Genomic DNA, 27,689 nt, shown 5'->3' with positions numbered 1-27,689 from the left:
AGGACTATGATCCAGACTCAGAAAAAAAAAATAATATGATAATCCTCTTCTTCAAAGAGCTCATTAGCTGGTAGTAGGCATAGATACAAACTCATATCCAAATAATTTGGAAATTGCAATGATATTGACTCAGACTATTAGTATAGTAAAGAGGAATCCCTGCAAAGGTGGTTGCCAACAACTGTTACAGACTTCTATGCGCCAAGTACTACCCAAGCCCTTTACACATAGTGATTTTAACACTTACAGCCACCCTATGAGATGGGTACTATTATCCCCATTTTATGGCTTGGGGAAACTGAGTCACAGGTTTTTATGGTCGTTTTGTTTGTTTGTTTGTTTTAAAGTAAGCTTTTCAAACAACCTCCCATATAACCTGACATGGCAGGTTTTCAAGGAAATTGGGCTAACGGTGTTATACTAGTCTTAAAAGATTAGTTAAGATAAGGGGCACAGAAGGAAAGGAAGTGTTACAGAGATGTATTTCAGGTAGAGAAAACAGGCTTTTTAAAAAATCACAGGGGGGACGCCTGGGTGGCTCAGTCAGGTAAGCATCTGCCTTTGGATCAGGTCATGATCCCAGGGTTCTGGGATCGAGTCCTACATCAGGCTCCCTGCTCAGTGAGGAGCCTGCTTCTCCCTCTGCCTGCAGCTCTCCCTGCTTGTGCTCTCTCTTTCTCTGAGAAATAAATAAATAAAATCTTTAAAAAAATAAATAAAAAAATTAAAAATCACAAGGGCAACAAATATATGCCGTGTGTCAGTTTGGTTTTGCAATGACAAAAATTGCAAGGTAGACTATAGAGAAAGATGAGCTGGAGAGCTAATTAATAAAAGGCCTCTTGAGGAAGAGTGCACTTTGCTTGACATGTTAAGGGTAGGAATTTGTTTAGGGCTTCACAAAAGAGAGGTACTTTGGACAGGGGCCCCTCATAATTACAATTTTTTAAACATCTTTTAATTTAAATTCAATTAATTAAAATATAATGTATCATTGGTTTCAGAAGTACAGGCCTGTGATTCATCAGTCTTATATAAGTGCTCATTACATCACATGCCCTCCTTAATGTCCATCACCCAGTTACCCCATCCCTCCACCCCACACCCCTCCAACAACCCTCAGTTGGTTTCCTATGGTTAGGGGTCTCCTATGTTTTGTCTCCCTCTCTGGTTTCATCGTTTTATTTTTTCCTCTCTTCTCTATGATCTTCTGTTTTGTTTCTTAAATTCCACATATCAGTGAGATCATATGATAATTGCCTTTCTCTGATTGATTTATTTTGCTCAGCATAATACAATTTTTAATGGTAGTTGTACAGCTTCAGAATCATCTATATGAAATCATAGAGACACCAAAGGCCTATGAAGATAGTATGTTTGTTCTTTGTAAAGGTTTACAGGATCTTTCCACCACTGTGCTATACCTATTCAAAGGTAACAGTTTTATGAGGATGGACGGAGGGAGGTGGGCAGCGTGGGCTAAATGGGTGCTGGATATTAAGGAGGGTATTTGTGATGAGCATCGGGTGTTATATGTAAGGGATGAATCACTAAATTCTACACCTGAAACAAAAAAAAAAAAAAAGGAAGGAAGGAAGGAAGGGAGGGAGGAAAGAAGAGGTAACAGTTTTAAAGGAAAGAAGCAGTTACTTATTTAATAATTTAAAAAACGTAGATATTAATTCTGTACTCGAATTTGTCGGAGTTAGAATTGGAGGTCATCTACTTCAATTCCACCCTTTTATAACAAAAACAATAATGGCCAAAACTAATTGAGTGCTTACTTTGTACCCACTCCAGTTCTAATTGCTTTCCATGTAGAAACCCAATTTCCCAATGAGTATATGACAAGTGAGATAACTAACTTGTTCATGGTTACAAAGCCAGTAAAGGTAAAGCCACAGTTCAAACCTAGGCTGATGCCCAAATAATGTACTTAACCACCACTACTCATGACAGAGAAAGAAAGGTAGAGTGCCTTGCTGATATGTCTGGTTGATTATCAGAAAGAAAAATGACCCAGGGTCCCTTCCTCAAACCCCCTGCCCTATTTTCTTTTCTTTTCTTTTCTTTTCTTTTCTTTTCTTTTTTCTTTTCTTTTCTTTTCTTTTCTTTCTTCTTTTCTTTTCTTTTCTTTCTTCCTTTCTTTTCTTTTCTTTCTTCTTCTTTTCTTTTCTTTCTTTTCTTTTCTTTTTTAAGATTTTATTTGAGAGAGAGAGAGAGGGAGAGACAGAGCATGAGATGGGGGGAGGGACAGAAGGAGAAGCAGACTCCCCACTGAGTAGGGAGCCTGATGCGGGGCTCCAGCTCCATCCTCCTGAGGATCCGAGATCATGACCTGAGCCAAAGACAACGGCTTAACCCTTAACCAGGGCTTAACCCACTGAGCCACCCAGGCGCCCCTCCTTGTGCTTTTAATTTGCATTTCCTGATGACTGATGATGCTGAGTATCTTTTCATGTGCTTATTAAAGGCCATCTATATCTTCTTTTGTGAAGTGTCTTTTCAAGTCGCATTTAAAATATGAAGTTTTCTGTCAAATTGTTATTGATTTGTAGTAGCCATTTTGTGCCCCTTCTAACTCACTGTTGATAAAATAATTAACCACATTTTCGGGCACCAAAATGAGGAACATGCTGATAATATTTGTCATGCATTGACTTGGTGAAAGCTTATCTTGGGTTCAATTTTGACCAGGTATAGCACCGACTGTCATAAGCATTTTCTCAATCCTACCGGGTATGAAGCCCAGCACTAATGTGAGGTACTGCGGCAATTTATTTTTTCACTGTGCATATTGGACTTCAGCAACCTTGTAGATTTTCCCTGATCTTAAAATGGAAAGCAGCTTAAAGAATTTGAAAAGATTATTTGCTGTATCTGTTACTAGTGATGCCTTAGAATGTCTCTTGCCAGAAAAGCAACTTCACCATACTAAATTATCAGAAACACCCTTGACCTACAGTACCAACGGTTTTAAGTTTAACATAAAGTACTACTTACTTTGCAGGATAGACTAAGACAGTTTTCCCTAAAATTAGCAGAATAGGTTAGCCTTTTAAATTCTGAACTAGGTAAAAACAAATTCTAGATAAACCAAGTGGCCATCATTTCTAAAACTTAAACGTGTTTGGCATGATACATTCATTTGCTATGCTATTTCATATGCTGTCCTTGATCATCTGGTATCAATACAGAGTATATTCGCTCTTTTCGATTACAGCGAAAGAGGGAAGAAGAAAATTAGGATATGGGCCAAAGAAATTGAATGCAAGTTTCTAGACAGGACATGACAGTAAATACCTCTGGCCTGTAAGAGAATTCAGTCTTTGACACCTGAACCTGAGCTGCATTCTTTCACACATCAGATTTGCCTTCTTTTGGATGACAGTCTTATAAATGGAGTTTTATTTTGACTGGGTGTCCACTTCTATTCTCTTGGAAATTCTACCTACTAGTAATATCCCAGTTTCTTCTAAGAACAGCACAATCGCAAACAGTTCTGAAGTAGGTCATTCAGTCAAATGCAGTCATCTTTCTGATTTAAGTCCCCTCCTTTTCCTGTCCTCCGTGAAGACTACCCCATGATTCCCCTGTGCTTAGTGATTCAATTTTAGAAATTAATCATCAGTTCCCTGATCACTAGTAAATGTGGACTTATTATAACTCAGCAATAATGCTATTCATTTAGGAGGAGCAAGTCATCTGTACCGTACAAATTAAGAGTTGGCAAGAGCTCCTTTAAAATTCTGATTTACTATACAGAATATAGGATACTTTTGAAATCTGTCATGTCACTGTAGATTAAAATGTAGTTTTCTAGATATCATATGGCTAGATATCAAGGTAGTCATCATTAAGTGGACCTTATTTATTGGTACCATAAGTCAGCTGTAAGAAAGCACTCCCATAAGAAAAATGAATATAAATTAGAATATATACATCATTTAGGAGCTTATAGCTTTTAGTATCACCATTTTGGCTTATTGCCTACTGGTTAGAAGCTGCAGATATCTAAATATAGACTTGGATCTTGGGGATTATATATCCATGACTCTGCTCATCAGTATGACCTCTTTTGATTCATAAATCCTTTTGCAATGAGGGGCCTATGCGGTTTTAGAAGATGACCACATCATCTATGGTCTTAGGTAATTCATCAGGACTGCCATGTCATTTGGCTACTGGTGCATAGGGATCTTGAGTAAGGGACAACACACAACACTAGCTAGCAAAAACAGTATGTTGGGGAATCTCAGAAGCTTACCATACCACCGACAGTCATCTTGCTAGGACATCTTTTGGACTCAGCTTGATTTCCATTTCAGTGGAGGCACCTCTACCCATGCATGTCTCACTTTTCATAGAGAAGTGTGATTAAGGGGCACATATAGGCTGCTTGGTGTCAAGCAATCTGCGGTAATCGCAGATGGTTATAGGAGTGACCTAAGAAAGCTATATGCCCTGTACCTGGGATCCAAGAGCAGTATGATACATTGGGTCTCATGGGATATTATATTAAGGTCACTCCTGTGGGGGAAGGACGTTCCAGTTCTAAGGGAATCTGAATTTGAAAGTCATACTTCCCACTGGGATAATGTTTGATTAATATCTAATAAACCTGTGCTTACTCATAGTACTTAATGTATCTCTTATTACTTAAAACATATAGCTGCAATTACTTTACAATTTTTCCAAAGATCAAAAACAAGTGCACTCAACTTTGGAAACTGAAATTTGTCTTTTTGTACATATAGACATTTTTTGTCTGACTTGAGTCTTGGGAAGTTATTTCCTTCATCATCATTTCATGAAGATTATTCATGGTTAAAAGATAGATGTTGCAATTTCTTTGGGCATGTAGCAATGGTTTAGATCTTCAAGCATGAACTTATTTGAAACAGTCACAGATAATCCTGCTATCTCCTCTCTGTATTGGGTGACTTATTTTTCCTACACTTTACAGTTTAGAGAGAGTTTTTCTTGAGTAAAAAAAAAAAAAGTGAAACTATATCTTGTTGTTTCTGTAATCTCCTCTCATATCTAATCCTTTCTAAGTTTCCAAGACCTATAAGTGGCAAAGTTGGGACTTGAATTCAAGACCCTCTAACACCTAAGCTGTTTCCTACTCACTATATTTCTACCTGTCCTGTTAGTTTATAAATTTACAATACTCAATAGTGTAAAATAAATAAATACTTCTTTTTCTTCATAGAGTCTTTATTTTCTAAGAAGCAGTGTTTCAACTTGGCAAAACCAGGGGGGGGCAGAAATGTAAGCAATCTGAAAAAAAAAATCAATTGCTTAACTTTGATTTCAAACCCCAAATATATCTCCATTAAGTTGGAAATAGCCTTCATAATCCTGAAGAAACATATGCAGAAGTTAAAATGATAATTTACAGAGTTAGAATTTATTCAAGATAGAATATTCAACTTTTTTTCATTGCCCACTATAGCATTGGGGTCAGCATTTTCTGTTCTGTGAGGCAACCATTAGTTTGTCAAGAAGCTAATGGATATATATATTCCATATAGAGTTCTTCACCAGGTTTTAGAAGACAAGGCAGAAAATAAGAAGGAAAAAGAAGTGATGTTTATCCAACTGGTGTCCAATCCAATGGCAAATATTTGCTCAGTCATGTCCCCCTTCACCCCCAGCCTAACTTCTGTCTGTCCTAGAAAGACTCCCATCATTTGGGGACATTTTGCACTAGTGTGATACTAGGCAATTTTGCAAGTGTCTTGGCTTCTACACAGTGAAGGAACTTTTTTAGAGTATCTAACTCTGGAATGCTACATCCAGAATGAAGATATAAGCTGATGACCTTCAGGAATTCAGCCTAAAACCATTCACTTACCTCAATAAGTTCTACTTTACATCAGTCTATGAAGCTACATGAAGCATATTTGTGTTTTATGGCCCTTTTAAATACTTTGTGAGCCTTTGAGAATGTTAGAAACACTGTTTTCTCCAGGACGGAGGCTCTGATTGGCCCTCTATAGTCCTAGAAGACCATTATGGATACTGGAATTTGTATGTTCAAATCATTATTATTCTCATGAATTCTCCATTCCAATACTTGTGTGTACACAGTGAAATGATAGTTTCTATTACGATCCTGATCCTAGGCAAAAAAAAAAATAGTAATAAATTAGATGCAATTAGAGTGTCTACATAATTGTAGTACAGTTTTATTAAATTAAAGATAGTTATCAGAGTGGTTCCAATTTCTCAGAATTAGATGTCTGAGAAAACTATGGAGAAACACCTGTATAGATAAGCACAAAACCCGTACATTTTAGTTTCGTCTGGCATTTATCTAAGTATCTAAAATGGACCTAGTGTGTGACCCAGGAGGTCACCCTTCTGAGTCTTCATTGATTCATCTATGAGACGTTACAAATGTACCATGTCACTTACAAATTCCTTCATCTCAGAGATCCTACCATTGTAATGTGGAATTGTTCCTCAGTTGATAGAAAGTATTTAATTTTTATTACAATTTTGTTAAAATGTGTTTCATAAACACACATGCATTTGATGTTTAAAATCTGTCAGCCTATCAAAGACCTTGACTATTTTTTTATTTATTTATTTTTAAAGATTTTATTTATTTATTTATTTATTTATTTGACAGAGAGAGAGCACATGAGAGGGGGGAGGGTTAGAGGGAGAAGCAGACTCCCTGCTGAGCAGGGAGCCCGATGCAGGACTCGATCCAGGGACTCCAGGATCATGACCTGAGCCGAAGGCAGTCGCCTAACCAACTGAGCCACCCAGGCACCCAGACCTTGACTATTTAGAGATTAATAATTTTCTAAGTAAATGTTGTAATTCAAGATAAAGGAGTGAGAAAAGGAGTGCAGGAAACCTCGTTTAGAATGGAATTGAAAATCCTCCAAGGGGGCGCTGTCACTGGCATGCCATTGGTTGAAGACTATATAACCAGCAGGAAGAAGAAAGGTAAGAATTACCTTGACAAGGGCAGACACTTTTCAGATAGCAATTTCATTTGCTGCTTTTAAGAAAAAAAAGGAATATCTCTAAATGCCCCACCAACAACCCAATAACCACCACTTGCAGCCTTGGAGAAACCACCATGAACCCAAACTCTTGTTTTCCTCCAATGAACTTTTGTTTAAAACAGCCCTCCTCAGTTTCCTCCTAAAACCTAATAAAGGCTGACCTTCCCTTTTTCTCTTCAGACTTGCCTATGGTTTACCATAGTTGGCTTGTCCTGAATTGTAATTCTTCTGCTATTCCCAAATAAACTCATTTTGCTAGGAAAGTAACTGCTATTTTATTTTTAAGGTTGACAGGAGGAAATATTTGTGCTTTTTTGCATCGTGTCACTGCAGTGATTTTTTAAAAATTAAGAGCAGATGGCTATTTCGACATCAAAAAGAGCTGCTTGAAATACTGAACACTGTATTATTAAAACTCACCAGCTCAAGTTTGCTGACAAGAGGAATAATCATAAAACATAACCTTTTATTTCATTAGAGAAAATTATGGCAGCCCAAGATCTGAAGCCCAACATCCATAAAATGGTTTCATACAAGTGACATCCTACACAAAACAGCTGTCTGCAAGGAAAATAAATGGGATTTAATCTGCCATAAAATGAATTGCACAATTTATTTTTCTTGAGGAAGTCATGCCTTTGTGACATCGGCGAGTTGTAACAGTTTTGCTTTGAAAAGAAGCATCTCTTTCTATGCCAAACACATATTAATTTAACCATGTGGAGTTTTCCTCCAAAAAAGCAGGTCGGCTTATCCACCACCTGATGATGGGAGTTGCTGTCCTCTACCTTTAAAAGCACTGATTTCAAACATGAGCCCTAAATAATCATTCAATCCAGAGATAGATAGGTCTTAAGATGCTTATTTATTAAGGATGAAATATGTAAAAATTGTCACTCAGCCACTTAATGTCCTACAAAAAACTGGCAATTTCATATGCTTCAAACTAATATTTAAGAAGAGAACAAAATTGCAAGAGAACAAAATGACAGTTAGAAAAATGACAGGTAGCTGAGCCTTATCTCTTCAAAATAAAAATATTAAAAAAAAAAAAACTTAAGAGAGACTCTTAGAGCAAATATAAGTACTTATAGTCCCCCAGTTGACTGACTACACTATTGGGTCATTTTAAAAGACATCTCACAATAGAGCTATGGTATGGTATGGTATGATATGGTATGGTATGGCCATGGTTTTAATTTGTTTATCCCATTCATTTAAGTACACAAAATATTTTTTAATGACAAAAGAAAAGAAAACAATAACAAAATTTTCAGCTGTGAAATTTGTTCTAATATTATATGTGATCGCTAACATACAGTGCAACCAGACAATGAAACTTAGGTTTTACCTCTGCATTCTATTATGCGTTTTCCAAAATACTTATTTTTGTGTTCAAAATTAGCCTAAAAGCATTTCATTCCGATGACTACATTCTTTCAAAATATATTCTCACATTCTACAGTAGAACACTGTAAAATAATTTTTGTTAAAACTAACTGCATAAAGTATCTATTTGAATGGAAGTTTCCACAAGCATACCTTTGTAAATTAAATATAAATCCTGCTGAAACTGAAATTAATTTAATCAAATTTTAGGTATATCATTACTTTCTTTAGAGGACAGAAGAATAGAGTCCCCATAAGAATCTTTTGCAGTGCTCTGAACCTACCAGGGCCAGTGTTAAAAAGGCTATTTCATATAACAATTCATTAAGAATAACATATGCCTTTAGAGTATCTCAAGTTCCTTTAGTTTAGTCTACAAAATAAGCACCTACTTAAAATAGGCTTCTGCTAGAAAAAATAAAGGATTCTAGTAGTAAACCTGAGGACTGTAACATTCCTGAAGATTGGAGAGATTATTCACATTTGCTATACAGAAGAAAAAGGACACAACAAAATGCTACTTTAAACATAAAGGCAAAGGTAAGGCTCAACAAGAATACGTAACTCTCATTAGTTTTGTCAGATAAACTGTTTATGTAGACATGTACATCATGTGAGATTGGATTTTTAATTTAAAAGTAGAGAGATAGAAATCCCAAAAGCGCTTTGCCTTCTGAGATAGATTCTATCAAAGCATATTCTGCCACTGATGGGTAACACTCATATTTTATGAATACAAAAAGATTTTTTTATGAGTTAATTTTGTATTTTGTAAGTTTCAAAACTTACTCTTGTAGGTTCCTCTGACCTTGAGAACACATTACTGTTTGACATTCATATTTATGACCCTAGGATATGGTGCCACTCTGTGTTTTGATTCCCTTTCAACAACAAATGCTAAACTAATTGGTAAAACAGAACTCTTTTATTAAAACTATACATTTCGCCATGAAGCAACATGATATTTAAATTTAACAGCAGAAATCAGAATAGCTTTCTTTCAATTCATGAGCAGGTGATGCTGAATTTCTAAACAGAAAAATATACAGTTGTATTTTACAACATTTTCTTAGTTCCTGCTACTACTTATTAGAACTTAATATTGTATTTTGCTTTTAAAGTACAATCATCCTTACAATTTAAAATATGAATATCAAATCTAAACAATTCCACAATTCATCACAGTGACTCGCTTTCAATAAATCTGAGACGTAAAAATTGCATGTCTCATAGTCTAGTGGAGTATCTGATGGAATACCGGCACTAAAACATTTTTGTTGACTGTCACCTCAGAATCTTTATATGCACTTTACTGTTAGTATTTTTTCATATAAAATAGAAATGCACTATCATTCTTTATCTATTTTACTACCTTTTCACACTGATGATATCTTCCAACTTCGAACAGTTGTAAAACGTGTGCTAACTGATTTGTCTGCTTAAGGAAACTTTCCTTAATGTCCACTTGGAGACTACTTGAGTAAAATAGAACCAAATTCAAGACTCATCATTACCATTTGTGAAGCGATTTAAAATATTCCCACCATTTGAAAGATGCATAAACACTTCCAACCATGTAAGGAATTGCAGATTTTTATGGTAATGTGGATCTTTAAAGAAATTGCTTTGTTATCAGCTGATTATATGTATTTTTCTATATGAATATTTCTATATATATTATAGATATATATTTCTTTTCCACTTCCTGAAGTTAGCATGGGATTTATTGAATGATTCTACGGCAAAATAGATCCATAAAATGTTAGGAAAAGGGGAAAAATTGGGAAGAGAGGAAATAATGGTAATAACCTGAAATTAAACATAAAATGCTATAAAATGAGTTCATCAGAAGGCAGAGCAAATATCTACAAATTTGTGAAAATGCCAAAATCTATCAAAGAAATACAGTGATAAATGTAAAATTAATATCTAAAATAATGTAGGGATAATGCTATAGGACTTCTATCCCAACCTTTCCTTAAGGATTTATAAATCCAATACCAATTGCACACTAAACAATAAAAACAAATAGAAAAATTTGTTTATAATAATATACACAAAAACCAGGAAGTTTTAAAAATTATGCTATTTATGCATTCATACTACTCATATTACTTCAACCCCAATTTTGAAATACATGAAAGTTATTCTGAAGCTTTGATTTGCATAAAAAGTACACAAGGATCATGTTGACGTAAAGATTCTGATATATCTGGATGGGACCTGAGATTCTGCATTTCTAATAAGCTTCCATGCAGTGCTGATGCTTCTGGTCCATGGACCATACACTGAGAAACAAGGATTTAAGCTATCTGCAGAGAAGTACACTGGATTCTTCAAAGTTGTTGGCTTTGCTAGGTTGGGAGGATAGTTCTAGTCTCTGATTTTCCCTCTAACTTGTACATGGAGCATAACAGGTCTTTTTGAAACTGAAATATTCAACTCCTACCCTTCCTGACCAGGAGGTTTGGAACAAGCACGGGCAAGAGAGAGTGAGTGTGTGTGCACCTGTTTGGAGTGTGTGTGCACCTGCTTTGCATCTGTTTGCAACGGTTGTACCTTCATACTTGCATTAAGGGAAGGGTGTCAGCAACTCTCCTGTGACTATCCTAATGTGAACTTGCATTCATCTAAGCACACAAAGTTTAGAGAATTGTCAGGTTCAAATATGCCCTATCTCTGAGGTTAAGCCCCAGCTTATTTCACACATTTCAACATTTTCCATGTGGATGCTGTTAAGGTTGCCTGGAATTTGGAGATAAGCCCAGGATTAGTCCTGCTTTAAAGTCATCATGAAGCCTTGTTATAGGCCTCAAGTTAAGTTGTTAAATGTATTTCTGAGAATTTACTGGAAAAAAAAAATAACATTCACTAACTGGTAAGCTTCAGGTAGCAAAAACATAGTGTTGTTGAAAAGTTACCTGCAGGCCTGTACCTTCATGTTTCTGTAGACAGAGGGCTTCTGATAGGAGGCTAAAACAACATTCTGTTTACCAAGCTTGCTTTAGGAAGAATATCTAAACTGAGAACTGCTGGAGAGGACATGCACCTGTTTGGGTTTTGTTTTGTTTTATTTTGTTTTGTTTTTTCTTTATAGCTGAGTCAACACTATTCAAGCAGATTTTTAAAAATCATTTTGTAATATTCAAAATTATTCTATAATTATAAAATACTTTAGTATTTTTTTCTCTATTGCTATGAAAACAACTACTACAGAATTTGCCAATTACTAGAGGGCTTACATTTTTTGGAACTCTGAATTCCAATTGATATTGAACTGGTCCTATTAAAATAGCTAACATGTTGGTTCTTTTTTCATTTCTTTTTTTTTTCTTTGCATATGTAGCTATTCTATTGGCCTAGAAGACATAAAATAAAAGGCAGTAATATTTGATTAAGTCTTGTCAAAATTTTATTGCCTTTGGTCAAAAGACATTGCAGAATAACCAGAAAAGTTCTAATGCAAAGGTGTTTAGATGCATATTGACCAGACTTGAAAGTGCAGTATCTATTTCTGAAAATAAATGTAACATTTCAGAAATAATTTCCTAAAGGAAGCTAAAAAAAAAAAAAAAAAGAACCCTATCTTCCTGTACTTTAAATTTTGACTGGCCTACTTAGTTTGATTTTGATTTTGATTTTTTTTAAGATTTTATTTATTTATTTGAGAGAGAGAGAATGAGAGATAGAGGCTTGAGAAGGAAGAGGGGCAGAGAGAGAAGCAGACTCCCTGCTGAGCAGGGAGCCCGATGTGGGACTCGATCCCAGGACTCCGGGCTCATGACCCGAGCCGAAGGCAGTTGCTTAACCATCTGAGCCACCCAGGCGCCCCTTAGTTTGATTTTTAGAGAACTGGTGAAAAAGACCCTACATGTTGCAGGCTTACAATTTCTGGGTTGTCAAAAAATGTGTAAATATACTTTAAACTATAATAATTTTTAACAGCATGTGTAGAGATAATATCAGAATGAAAGGAGCAACAAAATCTTCTCTGTCTTAGAATCTCTGTAAACAAGAGATGTTCTAAGATATCTTCCTTCTTTTATAATTGAGAAAATAAACCTGAAAGGAATTTTGATAAACACTCATGTAAGGCCCCTCATGTAATATAGGGAGGTAACATGCTCTTTTTATTCTCCTTTTGATGAACCTCTAGAATGTAATTTTTCTTCCACATCTGTAATAAGTTACTTGCTGTTTGGTAAAATTTGATTTTTTTTAAATGTTAAAGCAGTCTTAATTTTTCTAACATGCTATGAATTAGCACAATTTGTCTTCTCATGCCCTTTGACTTCTGTTGGTTCTGTAGATGATACATAGGTAGATAGATGATAGATAGACAGATGATAAAGATTCTTGTGGACTAGAGTTGATTAAATTAAGAGGATCCCCACAAAGAAGTATGGAGACTATTTATATTATAGTAGTAGGGGAATATTTGATGAGTAGAAATCAATAGTTGAGAGCAATTACTCTCTTTGCAGTGCACCATTTGCTCAACCATCCAAGGCAGGTTTCCATCCTGACCTTTCTATGAGGAGTTACTTAGATAACTAAGGGCTTATCTCCATTTTGATAAAAAAAAATTTGAGACACAGAATTTATTAACCTGCCGTCAGATAGCTAATAGTTGGTGTTAGAATTCTAACTTGTATTCATCATGTTAATGTTCTGTATTTCCCATAATTCAGGAAGCAGGACTGATGCTTGTCAAGTCCACCTGTTGCCTCATATTCTGTCACATGAGATTTTTAAAATCTCAAACAAAAATCTGGAAGAACAATCTTCCCTATTCCACGCAACCTTAGAATTATGACATATTCTAAAAGATTACAAAAGTATTTTTATCATTTATTTCTTTCAAAGTTTATTTTTACACATATCAACAGGTTAACATAATGAAAAGCAATATTCAAAATTTTTTAACCTTCTGAAAGTTTAATGTTCATAAAGTAATACTTCCAACTTGATAGTTCAGAGGAAGAGAAATCTCTAAATTAAAGACTTACTAAAACTTTAAAAATCATTGTTATCCTTAAAAATGTCCAATAGAAAAGTCAAAATCACCATTACTATCCCAAATAATCCTTTTTCTGCTGTCCTACTTCTTTTACACTGAACACATTGACAGTCTTCTGTCATTTACTTCCCAGGTAACATTATATGCAGAAAGATAGTCCATCAAAGTTGCTACCGTACAAAAGATGACAGTGATGTGAAGTCAAGACAAATGTAGATGCCACTACTTTCTCCCTCTTTAAAGATGTTCAAGTGAAAGACGCCTCTGAGAAATATTCAGCAAAATATGCTCTATAAACCACAATTTTCTGCTACCAAGTGTTTCCTACTATATTATCCCCAGGTCAAAATTCTGCTGTAATGAACAGTTTACTAAGACAACGTTAATTATGTAGAAAATGCGCCACAGATACACTATCTTATTTCTCTTAGTAAGTGTCAACCACAAAAGACCATTTTTTTGGTGATGTGCAGCCACAGATCCCTATGCCCCCTTTTCATTCTTTTATTTAAAAGGAAAGTTTAAAGTTTTAGCTTTAATGCATTAAAATGCTTATTTTTAGCCTGAGGTATAATGACTACCTTGAAATATTAGCCTCAGTTCGAATAAAAAAGACATCAATGTGTTATTTAAATAAATTTTTAAGTAATAAATTTCAGTTTTAGATACTGGCTTGCACTATTGAGTAGTACTGAGTACATATCTATCTAAGCAAGGCAAGGCAAAAACTGCTTTGAAATCAACCTAAATTACCAAGTTGGTAGTTTATTACTTTAATGGAATAATGTTAGACAACCTCATTTTTGTCATATAAACTTCAAAACATAATAATATTAGGTAAACCATGAATAAATATTTCAAGTATATCATTAAAGACTGGAACTCTGTTAAAGAAACCGTAAGATTAACACACTCAACAGTTTTGCTTTTACAGAATCTTTGGATACTATGAAGAAGCTGACATTTTTGTTGCAAATGAAATTTCCAAAATTTCAATTAACCCATTTGATTTCAAGATGCATAAGGATAATATGCAATTAAATTCTTTTGTTGCCGTTCTTTTTTACAGATACACAGTACAGTTAAGCAGTGCTCCTCCATGCAATGAAATATAAGGTAGAACACTGTATTCCCAAGTAGATGAACTTCATTAGAAAAGGTTTCCTCCTATTCACTCACATCTGCCAAAAAAAATAAACTTTACCTTCCCCACAGTATTAACAATTCTCACATTCAGACCAAAGATGATGAATGAAGTCCTAATCTCAGGAAACTGTCTATAATTTTATTCTCCTGTCTTTTATAAACCATATCATGTTTCTCAGAATGGTAGAAATATTAAAACATGTCACATCGTCAAATTTTCTGATACATACTGGACTTTCTCGTTACTGTTCAGATATGATAAAATAGCTAGAATTGCTAAGTAAAAATATTTGTGTTACTTACAATTTCTAGTGTTTATACAGTAACACAATCACAGCCCAGAAAATGTATCATACTTGTAAGTAATAGAGCAAATGCCTTTCAGAAACAGGAACAGCTTTTATAAATCTACTGGAATATTTCCCCATTCATATGTACTTGCAATAACATATTTTGCAGTGTTTGTCCTGATGCTGAAACTGGAATTTGAGGCATTTCACCAAAACCTGTCTAATTTACAATAGAAATGTAATGCAAATTTTTTATAGTTTCCCAAACAACACCAATACCTTCTCATTCAGTTTCTTTTGCATTTGGCCAACATTTTATGAAATCACAGCATAGTCAAAACTTCACAATTACCTTTCAGATGAAATCGGAAAGGAACATCACAATAATCTTCTGACTTTTTTTTAAGCCTGTAATGATATGTAGGTAATAACAGAATCAGATAAAATATTATTAACTGTATCTTACCTCTATCACTGAAGTCATCTACCAGAATGATTTCTGCTATTAGACTCTCTGGGGTTCTGTTAATTATACTGTGGATGGTACGCAGGAGTGAAGTCCAACCTTCATTATGAAATGGGATAATGATGCTGGTGTTTGGAAGCCTTTCCAGGTACATCTTGTGCTTACAACTAGAGATGATAGAAGAAGAAAAAAGCAATGTCAAAAGCAAAACTCTGCTATTTACTCACTGTTATCAAACATCTGTGAAAACTAGACTTTGTCTAATACTTTTCCAACCAGAGCTCGTACATCATAATAATTACTCAGTTCATTCACGGAACTCATTAATGATCCCTTTCACATGTGCTCTTAATGAAATAATTATTTATCCTTTTTTGTATCAGGGACTCAGACACTGGGTAAGAAGTGCACTGAAACATATTCTTGTTGATGTAAACTTTTCCTAATGTTACCTAACAGCGAAAAGAACAAATTTTATGAGTCAAAATTGTTTCCACTTAGTACACCGTTAAGGTTTAGATGGGTTTCCTGGGAAGTTCTGGAAATCCAACTTCTGTAATAATTATGCTTAGTTAATCAGTTTGGGTTGTGGTGTGTTTCAATGGCTGGGCAACATTTAAGCTCTACAGGGAAAAACACAGTTTTACAATGAAATAAATGAAGAGTTAATATTAAATAAGCATATACTGATACAACCACATAACAAGATTACATTAAGATCCAAACCCAGACATTATCACATTTCTAGTGGGAATTATAACCAGAAATCCCATGTTGCTTTATTCATTATGAAAAAAATCTGAGATGCCAAAAAGAACACAGACTTTAACTTTTGGCAATGTTAAAAACAATTTAATATGTGTAATTGTTATTTTTGCATATTTATGATATATTTAATTAGTTTCTAAGCCGCACAAGGGCAGGAACCTGGTCTCAAATCTCATTTACTTCCTAGTTTAGCAAGTTGACCAAGCTTTATTGAGGGTGATGAATTCACTTAAGTTTGTGAAATCTTTGAGTTACTTTAAAACTAAAATAGAGTAAAATTTCAATCAGTTATCAGATTCAGTGATTTTTCCTGATATGGATAACTTGAAAACAAAAAACAGAGTGGCAATCTAGAAATAGTTTCAATTTAAACGCAGAAACATCTAATGCTTTAGCTTTTGCCAGTATACTGGCTACTATTTAGTGTAGATGAGGAAACAAACCATAGCGTGTTTGAAGTATGCACAGATTGTACCAAGATGTATAGAAATGCACCAGAATATTCAAAACATTACTTAAAATATTTTTTCCCAATCAGTCATTTCAACACTTTATTTTACTATGATCTTAACAGGATATATTAAATATTGCTGTGGATCTACAACAAAAGTTGCCTTACAGCTTGGGAAAACATGACAATGCAATTAAAGCATCAAAACTAACCACCCGAGAAAATAAAATTAAATATTTTAGATAAATAATTTGAATACAAAATATAAACATTTCCTTTTTTATTCTGTCCATTTATTTCAATTATTTAATCTCATAATTTATTATTTGTAACAATATCTAAAGAACAAGTAGATTTTAATGTTTTTAAATATGATGAAAAGAGTTGTAAAAAACATCAAAGTCATACCATGAAATGGGCATTAAGTGCTAGAAAAAAATCTGAGATTCATTTTAGGATAACCAGAATGATTAAAAAAATATAATAGCATATGAAACAGATCTGTGAGTGATTTCCAAGGAAGTACTGTGAGATGGATGCTTTCACATATAATGCACAAGTCTGGAAAAGAGTGCTAAAGTAATTCAACACACCTGATTATAATTATGTCGGGCCATCCATTCTTCTCAACAAAGACAAAGGCCCAGATAATTGTGCTTCACTATTATCACTATTTAGGATAATTGCACCTACTTGTGCAAACCATCATACCTAACAATGCAAAAGGGAATGGAATTGATATTTTTCAAACATTAAGATGAGACATATACATATCACTTGCTTATTAATTAAATAAGAATTGCATTCAGAACAATACCCTATAAGCTATCAATAGTGATGTTTAACAGCTCTCTACTAATCTATTCAGAAAATAGGCAGACACAAAAAGATGCAAGACTGGTCCTATGTAAGTAAGGCTTTCCTTCATAAAAATGTTTTCAATAATTTCTATCTCTGTGAGCTCAAACTCTTACCACACACAAGATGTGAAAAGATCTCTTCTATTCATTCATTCACTTAAGTTACAATGATATACTGAGGTTTGATATAAGCTAGGATCCAAAATGGAGAAGAAACAATCAGCAAAACCTCATCCCTGACTTCAAGACATTTACAATATAATAGGGGATACAGAATAGAGAGTTACAATTTTAAACTTAAGTTTGGGAAGTGCTGCAGAAATTCAAGTGAGAGCTAAAGGTGGCCTGCAAAGACAGGTTCAACATATATTTAGGAATACAACTGACATGACTTGGTAACTCTCTGGGAGAAGTAGTTTAAGGAGGATTCCCATGTTTTGGACATAGGCGATTGATCTTATGAAATACAGACTTACACAAGAGCACAGTGTGTGAGGAGCACATCTCAGGGGTGCAAGGCTTGAGGGTGAAGATGAGTTGACTTCTGACCACGTTAAGGTTGAAGCGTCAAATATCCTGTTGAACACAGCAATTATATCTACAGTACACACATCTATGTCCATGTATGTATGTATTTCTGTATCTATGTGCACGTATATGTTTTTGGCCCAAGAAAAGCTCTGTTTTACTGGAGGAACAGGCTTGTGAGCGATAGGATATAGCAGATGGTACCAGTGGACCACCAAGTGTTATTTAGCATTCACCAGCCCAGTACATGCCAAGAGGATCCTTTACAAATACCTGCAGATTGCCAACCCAGTGCTTTCTCTCATCTCTGAACAAAGGCAGATTAGAAATTCTGGGGGAAATTAATGCCCCCCTGAGCATGTATCAACCAACAAAGGAGGGAAGTTGGAGAATAAACAGTCCTATGGTGAGAAAACTCTGAGGTGCTTTCTATATTGTGGACCAGAGTTTCCCAGCAAGACTGAGCCTCAGTTGCCCACAGAGATAAGCATCTTGACAGTGTATCTTTTAAGGGCTTTTTCCCCTTGCCTGTCTTACTTCCTCATCCAGCCTCCCCAGGTACATTCTGTGATTCCTCTTCAAAATTACTACAGTCAAAATTTGTCTCAAGGTCTGTTTCTCAGGGAACCTGTTCTTAGACATAGGCATATAAATTATGCTGTACTTGTCAAAAACAGTCTCTTCAATATAAGGTGATGGTCAAAATTCTTTAAGAAATATTACTTTTGCTGCATTATGAAATTTGCAATTTGTTACACCTGAAGATATTTTTAAAATAAGTTTTTTAAAAAAATATTTTCATACAATCCATATTTTCATATAAGCCATGCAAGCCATTAAGTTAAGTAAGAGATGTTTTATTTCTTTCAACTTCTTAATTTCTGATGCTCTGCTCAGAGCCTTCTCCATGCCTATGAAATACAGCTATCAGTACGTGACACGGTGTACATATAAAAATAGCCTTATCCTAATCAGCAGACTATTAGTAGTAAAGTTACCTTCTTTACATGAATGTGTGTAATTTATTTTTTTCAATTAGACCAAGATGGAAAACTCTCTAATATCTTGTGCTGATAATAATTTCTCAAATATTGAAAAATCATACTTTATGCATCAGACTATCTAGGTTCACATGATGGCTTTGCTACTTACACCTGTGTGACAATGGGCAGGTTATTTAACTTCTGTAAGACCAGTTCCCTCACGTGGGGCAACGCAGGGGCAAAAATAAATAAATAAAAAAATTTTAAGTTAAATAATTAAATTAAAAAATAAACAACCTTCACAATGTGTTCATGAGAATTAAGTTACATAATCCATGCAAAGAACTTAGTACAGTAGCATATCTGATCATAGCGAGGGTTTGATAAATACTACTGTTATTGTTATTGCTGTTATTGCTTTTTAACTGTAATTATTTTACCTGTCAAGTCCTCTATAGAAGGAGGGAGGAAATTAGAAGAGACAGGGACTGCACGAGGGAAAGAGACATTTAGGATACGAAGATGAATAAATTATAGTTTCTTCCCTTAAGGAGTCACAGACCAGTAGGCAGATATATAAAATGATTTGACTCAAATGAGACAAGTGACATAATAGATGGCACACACAGCCATCAGAGCCCAAAAGAAGTACGACTAACTTTGTCTGAAAGAATTAGGGAAGTCTTTATAGATGAGTCTCTCTGTTAAGAACAGATCATGGAGGGTCTTTAAAGTGATTCTAAGGAATTTGGACGTTAGCCTGAAGTCAACGTGAAATATTTCACATGTTGTTAGTGATGAAGAAGACAGGATCATGTTTATATATTCCTCTGGCAGCAGGGCAGACAATTGGAGACGGCAGAGGTGACAGAAAAATTGGAGATTGTAATAGTTTTGGCAAAAGATAATGAGGATGCTGATCTGATGTTTTACTCTAAGGAAAACCAGCCTCTTTGTGTCAGGGCTTAATCTGATTGAATTTTATTTAGTCCTTCTAGTACTTAACCGGCTCCAGAGAATTCACTCCCAACCTCAGCCACTGGATTCTAGGAGTTGGGCTCCAGATGACTGCTTCTCAGTGTTACTAAAATAGTGAAGCATATCCAGGGCTTTATTAAGAATCCGCAACCTGTGTATTTTAGGCTTAATCTCAAGTTAATGTGGAGAATGGAGGTATGTTAAATATGAAGGCAATATGGTAATATGGAACTGTGTTGAAGAAATAAGTAAAATAAAGTCAAACACAATTTATGTTTATGGTTACAGATAGATAGCAAATTTACAAAGAGTAAATAGGGACCAGTTGAAACATTTGTTGCATTAAGCTCATAGGAATATGAATGAAAATGCCTGTAATTATTGCATTTCATATTGCTCTGTTATTTTAAAATAAGCATTTGCATAAAATTAACTTCCAGCTTAAGAATGGCTTAGAGATGAGCCATTAAGTTAAGTAAGAGATGTTACGTAACATCTTTTTGTTAAGTAATAATTTACCTAAATGGATGGCAAAAACGCTCTTCAAATTTTAAATGTACCAGAGACAAAAAAAAAAAAGTTTAAATTCTTTAAAATGTTACTTGAGAGAAATGACAAATCATGAAGGTATTTTAAAAAGTAACAAAAAAATATTCTATAAATATTTTGCTAAACCATTCCTATTAGTGAAAATAAAGGGAAAATTTATCATACTCCTCAGTGTTTTCTCAGAACAAAATACACAAATATCTTCTGATATTCCTTATTGGTATTTGTTAAACTGAGAATTTTAAAAATTATTTTTAGTTTACAGCATTATTTTAAATATAATGGCATTCCTTTCATACTTACATTGTCTTATAATTTCATTGGTTTCACAAAAAAAGCTATTATTTCAACAATAGCAATAAGCCAAACAATAAATTTTAATTCAGATATAAAAAATAAGTACCAGACTTATTAGTGATATATATATATATATATATTTTTTTTAAGAGTTATTTCATTATTCATGCAACTTATGTCAACATTTTTACTGTGGGCATTTAACTAAACTTGCATTTGAGGTTCTTAAGACCTTCACATTCTCCTGACCATCCCCTAAACATTCAGATGTGGAGAGCAAAAGCAAAAGAAAAAAAAATAAATTTCCTTACCACTTACAGCCCATTGAAAAGTCCTTGAGACAGGCAGAGTGACCTTCCTCTAGGAACTTAACTATTGAGATGTTAATACTTTCTTTGTTAATGGCAAAAGCAATCTTAGCTGAACATTAGCCCAACCTCCAGGATCCTGTAAGTATCCTTTAACATAAAAAATTCCTTTGTAAACGTCCTTTATCTCTACCCATCTTCCCTCCCCTCCCCCAAGATACATGTTAGCAATCATCTTCCAAGCGTATGGCCTCCTGGCATACATCTGAAGGGTCTCATGACTAAGGTTTTACTAGACAGTAGTAAATGACCTTTCCTAACAACAACTAGCCCCTCAAAGTCCCGGAAACCTTGCTTCCAAATTCCTTAGAGACTTCCACTATCCCTAACTCTCTCCCTACTTGAAAGTATACATAATCAGCCACTCCTCAGGACCCCAGTGTAGCTCTTTCTGTCCAGGGGCTCCTGTCCTGGTGCTTTAACAGAAACATCTTTTTCACCAAAGATGCGTCAAGAATTCTTTCTTCGGGCGCCTGGGTGGCTCAGTTGGTTAAGAATTCTTTCTTGGCTGTTTGCTCCAGAACTCTCAACATTTTCACATAGCATTCCCTCCTACTGCCTAAAGCTAAATATTTAGTTTTGGATACACTATCAAAACACACATTTTAAAAATTCAAACTCTTGGATTGCAAAATTTGAGTAAAATGTTCGAGTAAATGTTTTTGCATATTTCAATCCATAGGTCATCCTATTGGTTTATCTAATGTATGGCTTTATTTTTTGTTTCATTGTTTGTTTTTCTATCTGCTTATATTAAATATATCAGTCAGAATGTTATGTTGTGGTCATAAACAACCCCAAATGCTAATGGCTCAAAATCAATGCATATTCTTTCTTGCTGCTTTATTTGCTCCCCACTGTTTGGCAGGAAAGTCTCTGCTCACTGCAATCAGTGCAAAAAGCCAACATTTTTACCATTGTTAATCACTCTGCCAGAGGTAAACGAGAACACTGATGCGTCTCAAGCTGGTAAATAAATGGTCTGTCTCTAAAATGACATATTGTTTTCTGCTTACAACTCATTGGTCAGAATTAGTCACACAGCACAAGGGCCCCGAAAGTGCAATCCTATATGGTCCAGAAGGAAAATAATCAGAAATATTTGTCAAATAACACTAATGAACACAGCTATTTTAGTCTTCCGTCTTCTTTCAATTAAAAAAAAAAAAGGATAAAGGAAAAATAGAAACTACCTGCTAAGACTACATTTAGATTAGATTTAGCTAAGTCTCTTTAATTTCTTCATAGACAAAAAATGTTATAATAGTTAAGGTCCCACATTTATAGGAACATAGCTGCAACAACATTTCAGAAATCATCAAGTTTAGTTCTTTATTTAATTGGGAACTGAGACCCTTAGAGATTTAGAAAGTTAAACGTAAATTATTTTACAGTCAAGGTGGGAAAACAAGGGGCGCCTGGGTGGCTCAGTCGTTAAGCCTCTGCCTTCCGCTCAGGTCAGGATCCCAGGGTCCTGGGATCAAGCCCTGCATCCGGCTCCCTGCTAGGCGGGAAGCCTGCCTCTCCCTCTCCCACTCCCCCTGCTTGTGTTCCTGCTCTCACTGTGTCTTTCTCTGTCAAATAAATAAAACCTTTTAAAAAAAAGTTAGGAAAACAATGTATTGGGTGAAGAAATGGTACAATGATGAGGTACTATTCCTGACCTAAAGTTTACAATTTTTTGAAAAATATTTATAACTCATACATCTAGATAACACAAAACAAAGAATTAGAACCCAATATTCTTCACTTCTGCTTACATAATCTTCTAGAAATGTGATTGTCATTCTATTTTTGGCCTTTGAAATATCTCTATGTTAATCCAATCGATTAAAATTATGTAAATACTGTAATATTTTTAAATGGGGTAGGCAATTACTTTATTACCTCAAACATTTTTGTGAAATGTATTATCTATTCTCCATAAATATTTTTGGAAATAAACCATGTAATAATATATATGAATAAATGTCTATAACAAAATATATATAAATTATCATTTATAATTTATCAAAGGGCTTGGACCACTTGACCCTGGACTATTTGGATCACTAACATTACACTATTAGGGGAATAAAATAAGTAGGCATAACTAAATTGTTAAAATCAGTGATAAAGGGACAATATTAAAAGCTGCCAGAAAGGAGGGTATGTGCTATGGTGAGCGCTGTGAATTGTGCAAGACTGTTGAATCACAGATCTGTACCTCTGAAACAAGTAATGCAATATATGTTAAAAAAAAAAAAGAAGAAGATAGCAGGAGGGGAAGAATGAAGGGGGGGAAATCGGAGGGGGAGATGAACAATGAGAGACGATGGACTCTGAGAAACAAACTAAGGGTTCTAGAGGGGAGGGGGGTGGGGGATGGGTTAGCCTGGTGATGGGTATTAAAGAGGGCACGTATTGAATGGAGCACTGGGTGTTATGCGCAAACATTGAATCATGGAACACTATATCAAAAACTAATGAGGTAATGTATGGTGATTAACATAACAACAAAAAATTAAAAAAAAAAGCTGCCAGAAAAAAAGATATAGAAGTCCAGAGGAACATAGACCAGAATGGTAGCAGACTTCTTGTTAGAAATAATCCAAGATAGTGAGGAAGAGGGACAACACCTTTTAAGTACAGAAAAAAAATTAAAGAGAAAAACAGTTTTCCTTAGTCAATGAAACATACTTTAAAAACAAAGGCAAAATGAAAACATTTTCAGAGATACAAATATTGAATGAACTCATTCATCAGAAAACCTGCACAGAAATTAATGTTGCATGAAATCCTTTAGAAAAAATTATACAAATGGAAATTTGTAGCTAGACAAAAAGAGAAAAAGTAACAGAAGAGGTAGTTATGTGGGTTAACAACAAAATGACTATTTTATTTTCAAAATCTAAAAAGATAATTGATTCATGTACAGCAAAAATGATAGCAATGAATTTTGAGATTTATAACAGAAATTGAAGCAAAATATATAGCAACAGTAGTATAAAGGCCTGAAGGTGAGAAATGGATGCATGCTTTTCAAAGGTTCTTATACTATAAATCAAGACATACAATATTACTTAAAGGTAGACCATAATAAATTAATATTATATTCCATCAACCCTAAAGCAACCACTAAGATAACACAGTATGGAGTTATATCTACTATGCCCCCCAAAATAGATTTCAAAGCAAAAAAATGTTACCAGGATATAAAAGTCATTACATGATAGAGATCAATTCTCTCAGAGGACATAACGACACAAAATGTATGCACCTAATAACAGAGTATCCCAATATATGAAGCAGAATTCAATAGAACTTCAAGGAAATAGATATAATTCCACAATTACAGTAAGAAACTTACTCTTTAGATTTGTTTCGCTCCTCTTTTTCTGGTTTCTTAAGGTAAAATCATAAATTATTGATTCGAGGACTTTTTTTTTTCTCTTTACAAGCACTGAATGTTAGAGGAGTAGAATGATTTCATTCTAAGAATGGTTTTAGATATTCAAAAAAATTTAATATTTATTTTTATTTGTGTTCATTTCAAAATATTTTCAAATTTCCCTTGAAACTTCCTTTGGACACACTGATTACTTTAAAAATAAGTTTTTAATTTACAAATTTTGGTGATGGCCTTATCTTTCTGTTGTTAATTTTTAATTAAATTATGTTATGGTCAGAGACTATATTTTGTAAGATTTCAGTATTTAAAATTTGTGGTATTGGGCGCCTGGGTGGCTCAGTTGGTTAAGCGACTGCTTTCGGCTCAGGTCATGATCCTGGAGTCCCGGGATCGTGTCCCACATCAGGCTCCCTGCTCAGCGGGGAGTCTGCTTCTCCCTCTAACCCTCCCCCCTCTCATATGCTCTCTCTCTCAAATAAATAAATAAAATATTAAAAAAAATTGTGATATTTGTGTTTTATGACCCAGGATACAGTCTATCATGATGAATGTTTTATGGATACTTGAGAAGATATGTACTCTGCTGTTGTTGGGTGTTTTCTGTTTTTTCCTTAATGTTTCATCTTTTCTTCATTCTTTGGGTTGTTTATACATTTTTTAGTGTTCCATTTCAATGTATCCATTGTGATTTTGATGATGTCTTTGCATAATATTTCAGTATTTACTTTAGGGATTACAAAATACATATTTTTCCAGTGTATTTGTAATACTTTTAGTACTTTACCACTTTGCTCTTAATATAGAAATCTTACTACTATTACTTATTACTTCTTACTCTGTAGGGCCCTGTATACTCTCTCTTCTATGCTGCAATTGTCTTTCATATCTGTGAGTGTTGTCAACCACATCAGAAAATATATTTTTTGCTTCCAACTCTCACACGTGTTTTTAGGAACACAAGAACTCAGTATTGTTTTAGTGCTATTTTGAATTCTCATGTCCTTTCCTCCACGTCTTGCTATTTTCTTTAGCATTGTCAATCAGTGGAGCCACACATCTGTCTAGGTTTTAGAGTCGAGTTCAGTGGGATGAGAATCACATGTACTTATTCCCATTTACCTAGAACCAGAATACTGTCAGCACGCTTTAATTACAAATGTAAAATATCCAGATTTTCTGCTTCACTTTGTGTCAGTTGGATTTTCTAGAGAATTTTACATTTCATCTAAATATCAAATTTTTGGCATGATAATATTTATAATGTTCCTTCATTAGTATTTAAATGTCTAATGGAAATTTAATGCTTTCCAGTCTTTTATAACTGATAATGGTAATTGGTGGTTTCTCTCTTTTGTTTTTCTTTAGAAATACTTGCTGAGGATTTAGAAATTTTATTGATCCAAAGTACTCAATTTTGAATTCATATTTTTTCTTTTTTTGACAGTCATTGACTTGATAATTCCTTTTTATACTTATTTTACCTAGATACTTAATATGAAATTTTTTCTTGCTTATTTTAAACATTTAAAGCTATACATTTTTCTATAAAGACTTTTTTATATGTACAGCATTTAAACAAGTCTTGGGATATATTTTCTATATAATTAAATTTGAAATTTTTAAAAAATTTTTCTAGTTTAATATTTGACCTGTGGGTTATTCATAAAAGTATTATTTAGTTTCTAAATATTTGCATCTTTTCTACATGTATTATTTTTGTTGATTTCTATTTAATTCAAGTCTGATCATATGACATATTCAATATTAACTCAATCCATTGAAATTTATTGAGAGTTTTTTTATGTACTAACATATGGTCTATTGGGGTAAATATTTCATGTGAAATTGAAAAAAAGTTTATTATATAATTACTGAATATAGTGTTCAATAAATGTAAATAAACACAAATTAAGCCAATTTATTGATAATTTTGTTTAAATCTCCTATATCCCGATTAAATTTTTTGGTCCTCTTTAATCAATTACTGAGAGAGAACCATTAAGATTTCCAAAATATATATTCATTTAAAGCCACTCTTTCAAAAAGTGAAATTTAAGCTTACTATTTAAAATTACTATGTTGAGAGGACTCAAAATTAAGTGAATTTATGTCTTCTTCCATTTAGAGTAATATCAAGAAAGGAAAGAAACATATGATTTGACTTGTATATATACTTAATATTTGTTTATAGGTTTGTTCAAGTAATAGTAGCATCTGTAACAATATTACTCACCATACCTTTGCTGATGAAATAAGCTAAAGAATGGAATGGTTGAATACTTTTAAAGATTCTTATATATATTAACATATTTCAGATTAAAATGAGAATATATACACCCCGTGTGAAAGATATGAAACTTGGAACATTTTTCATTTAATGTTAAATGTGTTAAAATGTTATTGCCTTGTAATGACTACAATAAACTGGCAGAGAGTTATATTTTGAGCTTCCTTTGGGGCCCACATTCTCCATGATTTTGTGCCATTCTTTAATAATCATGGTAATTCCCTGAAATGGTGATAAAAATAGACAGTACCAATTCAGATCCAGTCAGTTCATTAGGATGTGTGTGGGAGGGAAACCAATTCAAAATACTACAATTTGTTTGACTTCATTACTACAGAGGGGGGAAACATATACATATGTAGACACACACACACATATATATATAGATACATATATGTATATATCATGTTTTGACAACATTTATATTTTAACTTCTCAAGGGAACCACTCAGGCTCAAAAAGGGGAGGACATTTCTTTATATTCCTTTAACTTTTTTTCATATGATTTCTTGTGAAACCATGTTGGTTCAGCTAAAGTTCTTTCAGCCCCATTCTCAAAAGCAGCAGAACAAAATGTCAATTTGGCTTCTGGCTAGTGACAAGCATGCTATAGAGCATATCTATATAAGTCATTTCCAGGCACCAATTTACATAGTAATTGTTTTAATGTGAGCATATTCAATTTTCAGTGGCTGCTTTTAGTCACACTGTTTTTCTGTTCTAATCTTGCCATGTCAGTTGGGTTTGATAAAGCAGTGATAACTGGCAATTTATTTTGCCTTTGACAGGCCTGAAAAATTAGTTTGGAATGCCAAGTATATGTAAGTGTGTTTTTTAGTGGGGATGGGAGATAATCACCACGTTTGTATGTATGCATGTATGTATTTGGT

At 34.1% G+C, this 27,689-nt stretch overlaps 1 protein-coding gene across 1 annotated transcript in view; it reads right to left on the bottom strand.

Moving 5' to 3' along the window:
- GALNTL6 (polypeptide N-acetylgalactosaminyltransferase like 6) overlaps nucleotides 1-27,689 on the bottom strand; it is a 1,233,119-nt gene that overhangs the window by 673,968 nt on the left and 531,462 nt on the right. Inside the window, exon 5 of the mRNA XM_025874463.2 lies at nucleotides 15,340-15,506. Coding sequence (XP_025730248.1) covers nucleotides 15,340-15,506 — 167 coding nt within the window. The remainder of the gene's footprint in view (nucleotides 1-15,339; nucleotides 15,507-27,689) is intronic.

The sequence above is a fragment of the Callorhinus ursinus genome, unplaced genomic scaffold, assembly GCF_003265705.2.
Source record: "Callorhinus ursinus isolate GAN/ISIS: 27379988/994484 unplaced genomic scaffold, GSC_fseal_2.0 scaffold4, whole genome shotgun sequence".
Taxonomy (NCBI): domain Eukaryota; kingdom Metazoa; phylum Chordata; class Mammalia; order Carnivora; family Otariidae; genus Callorhinus; species Callorhinus ursinus.
This window is presented reverse-complemented; position numbering and strand designations above follow the sequence as displayed.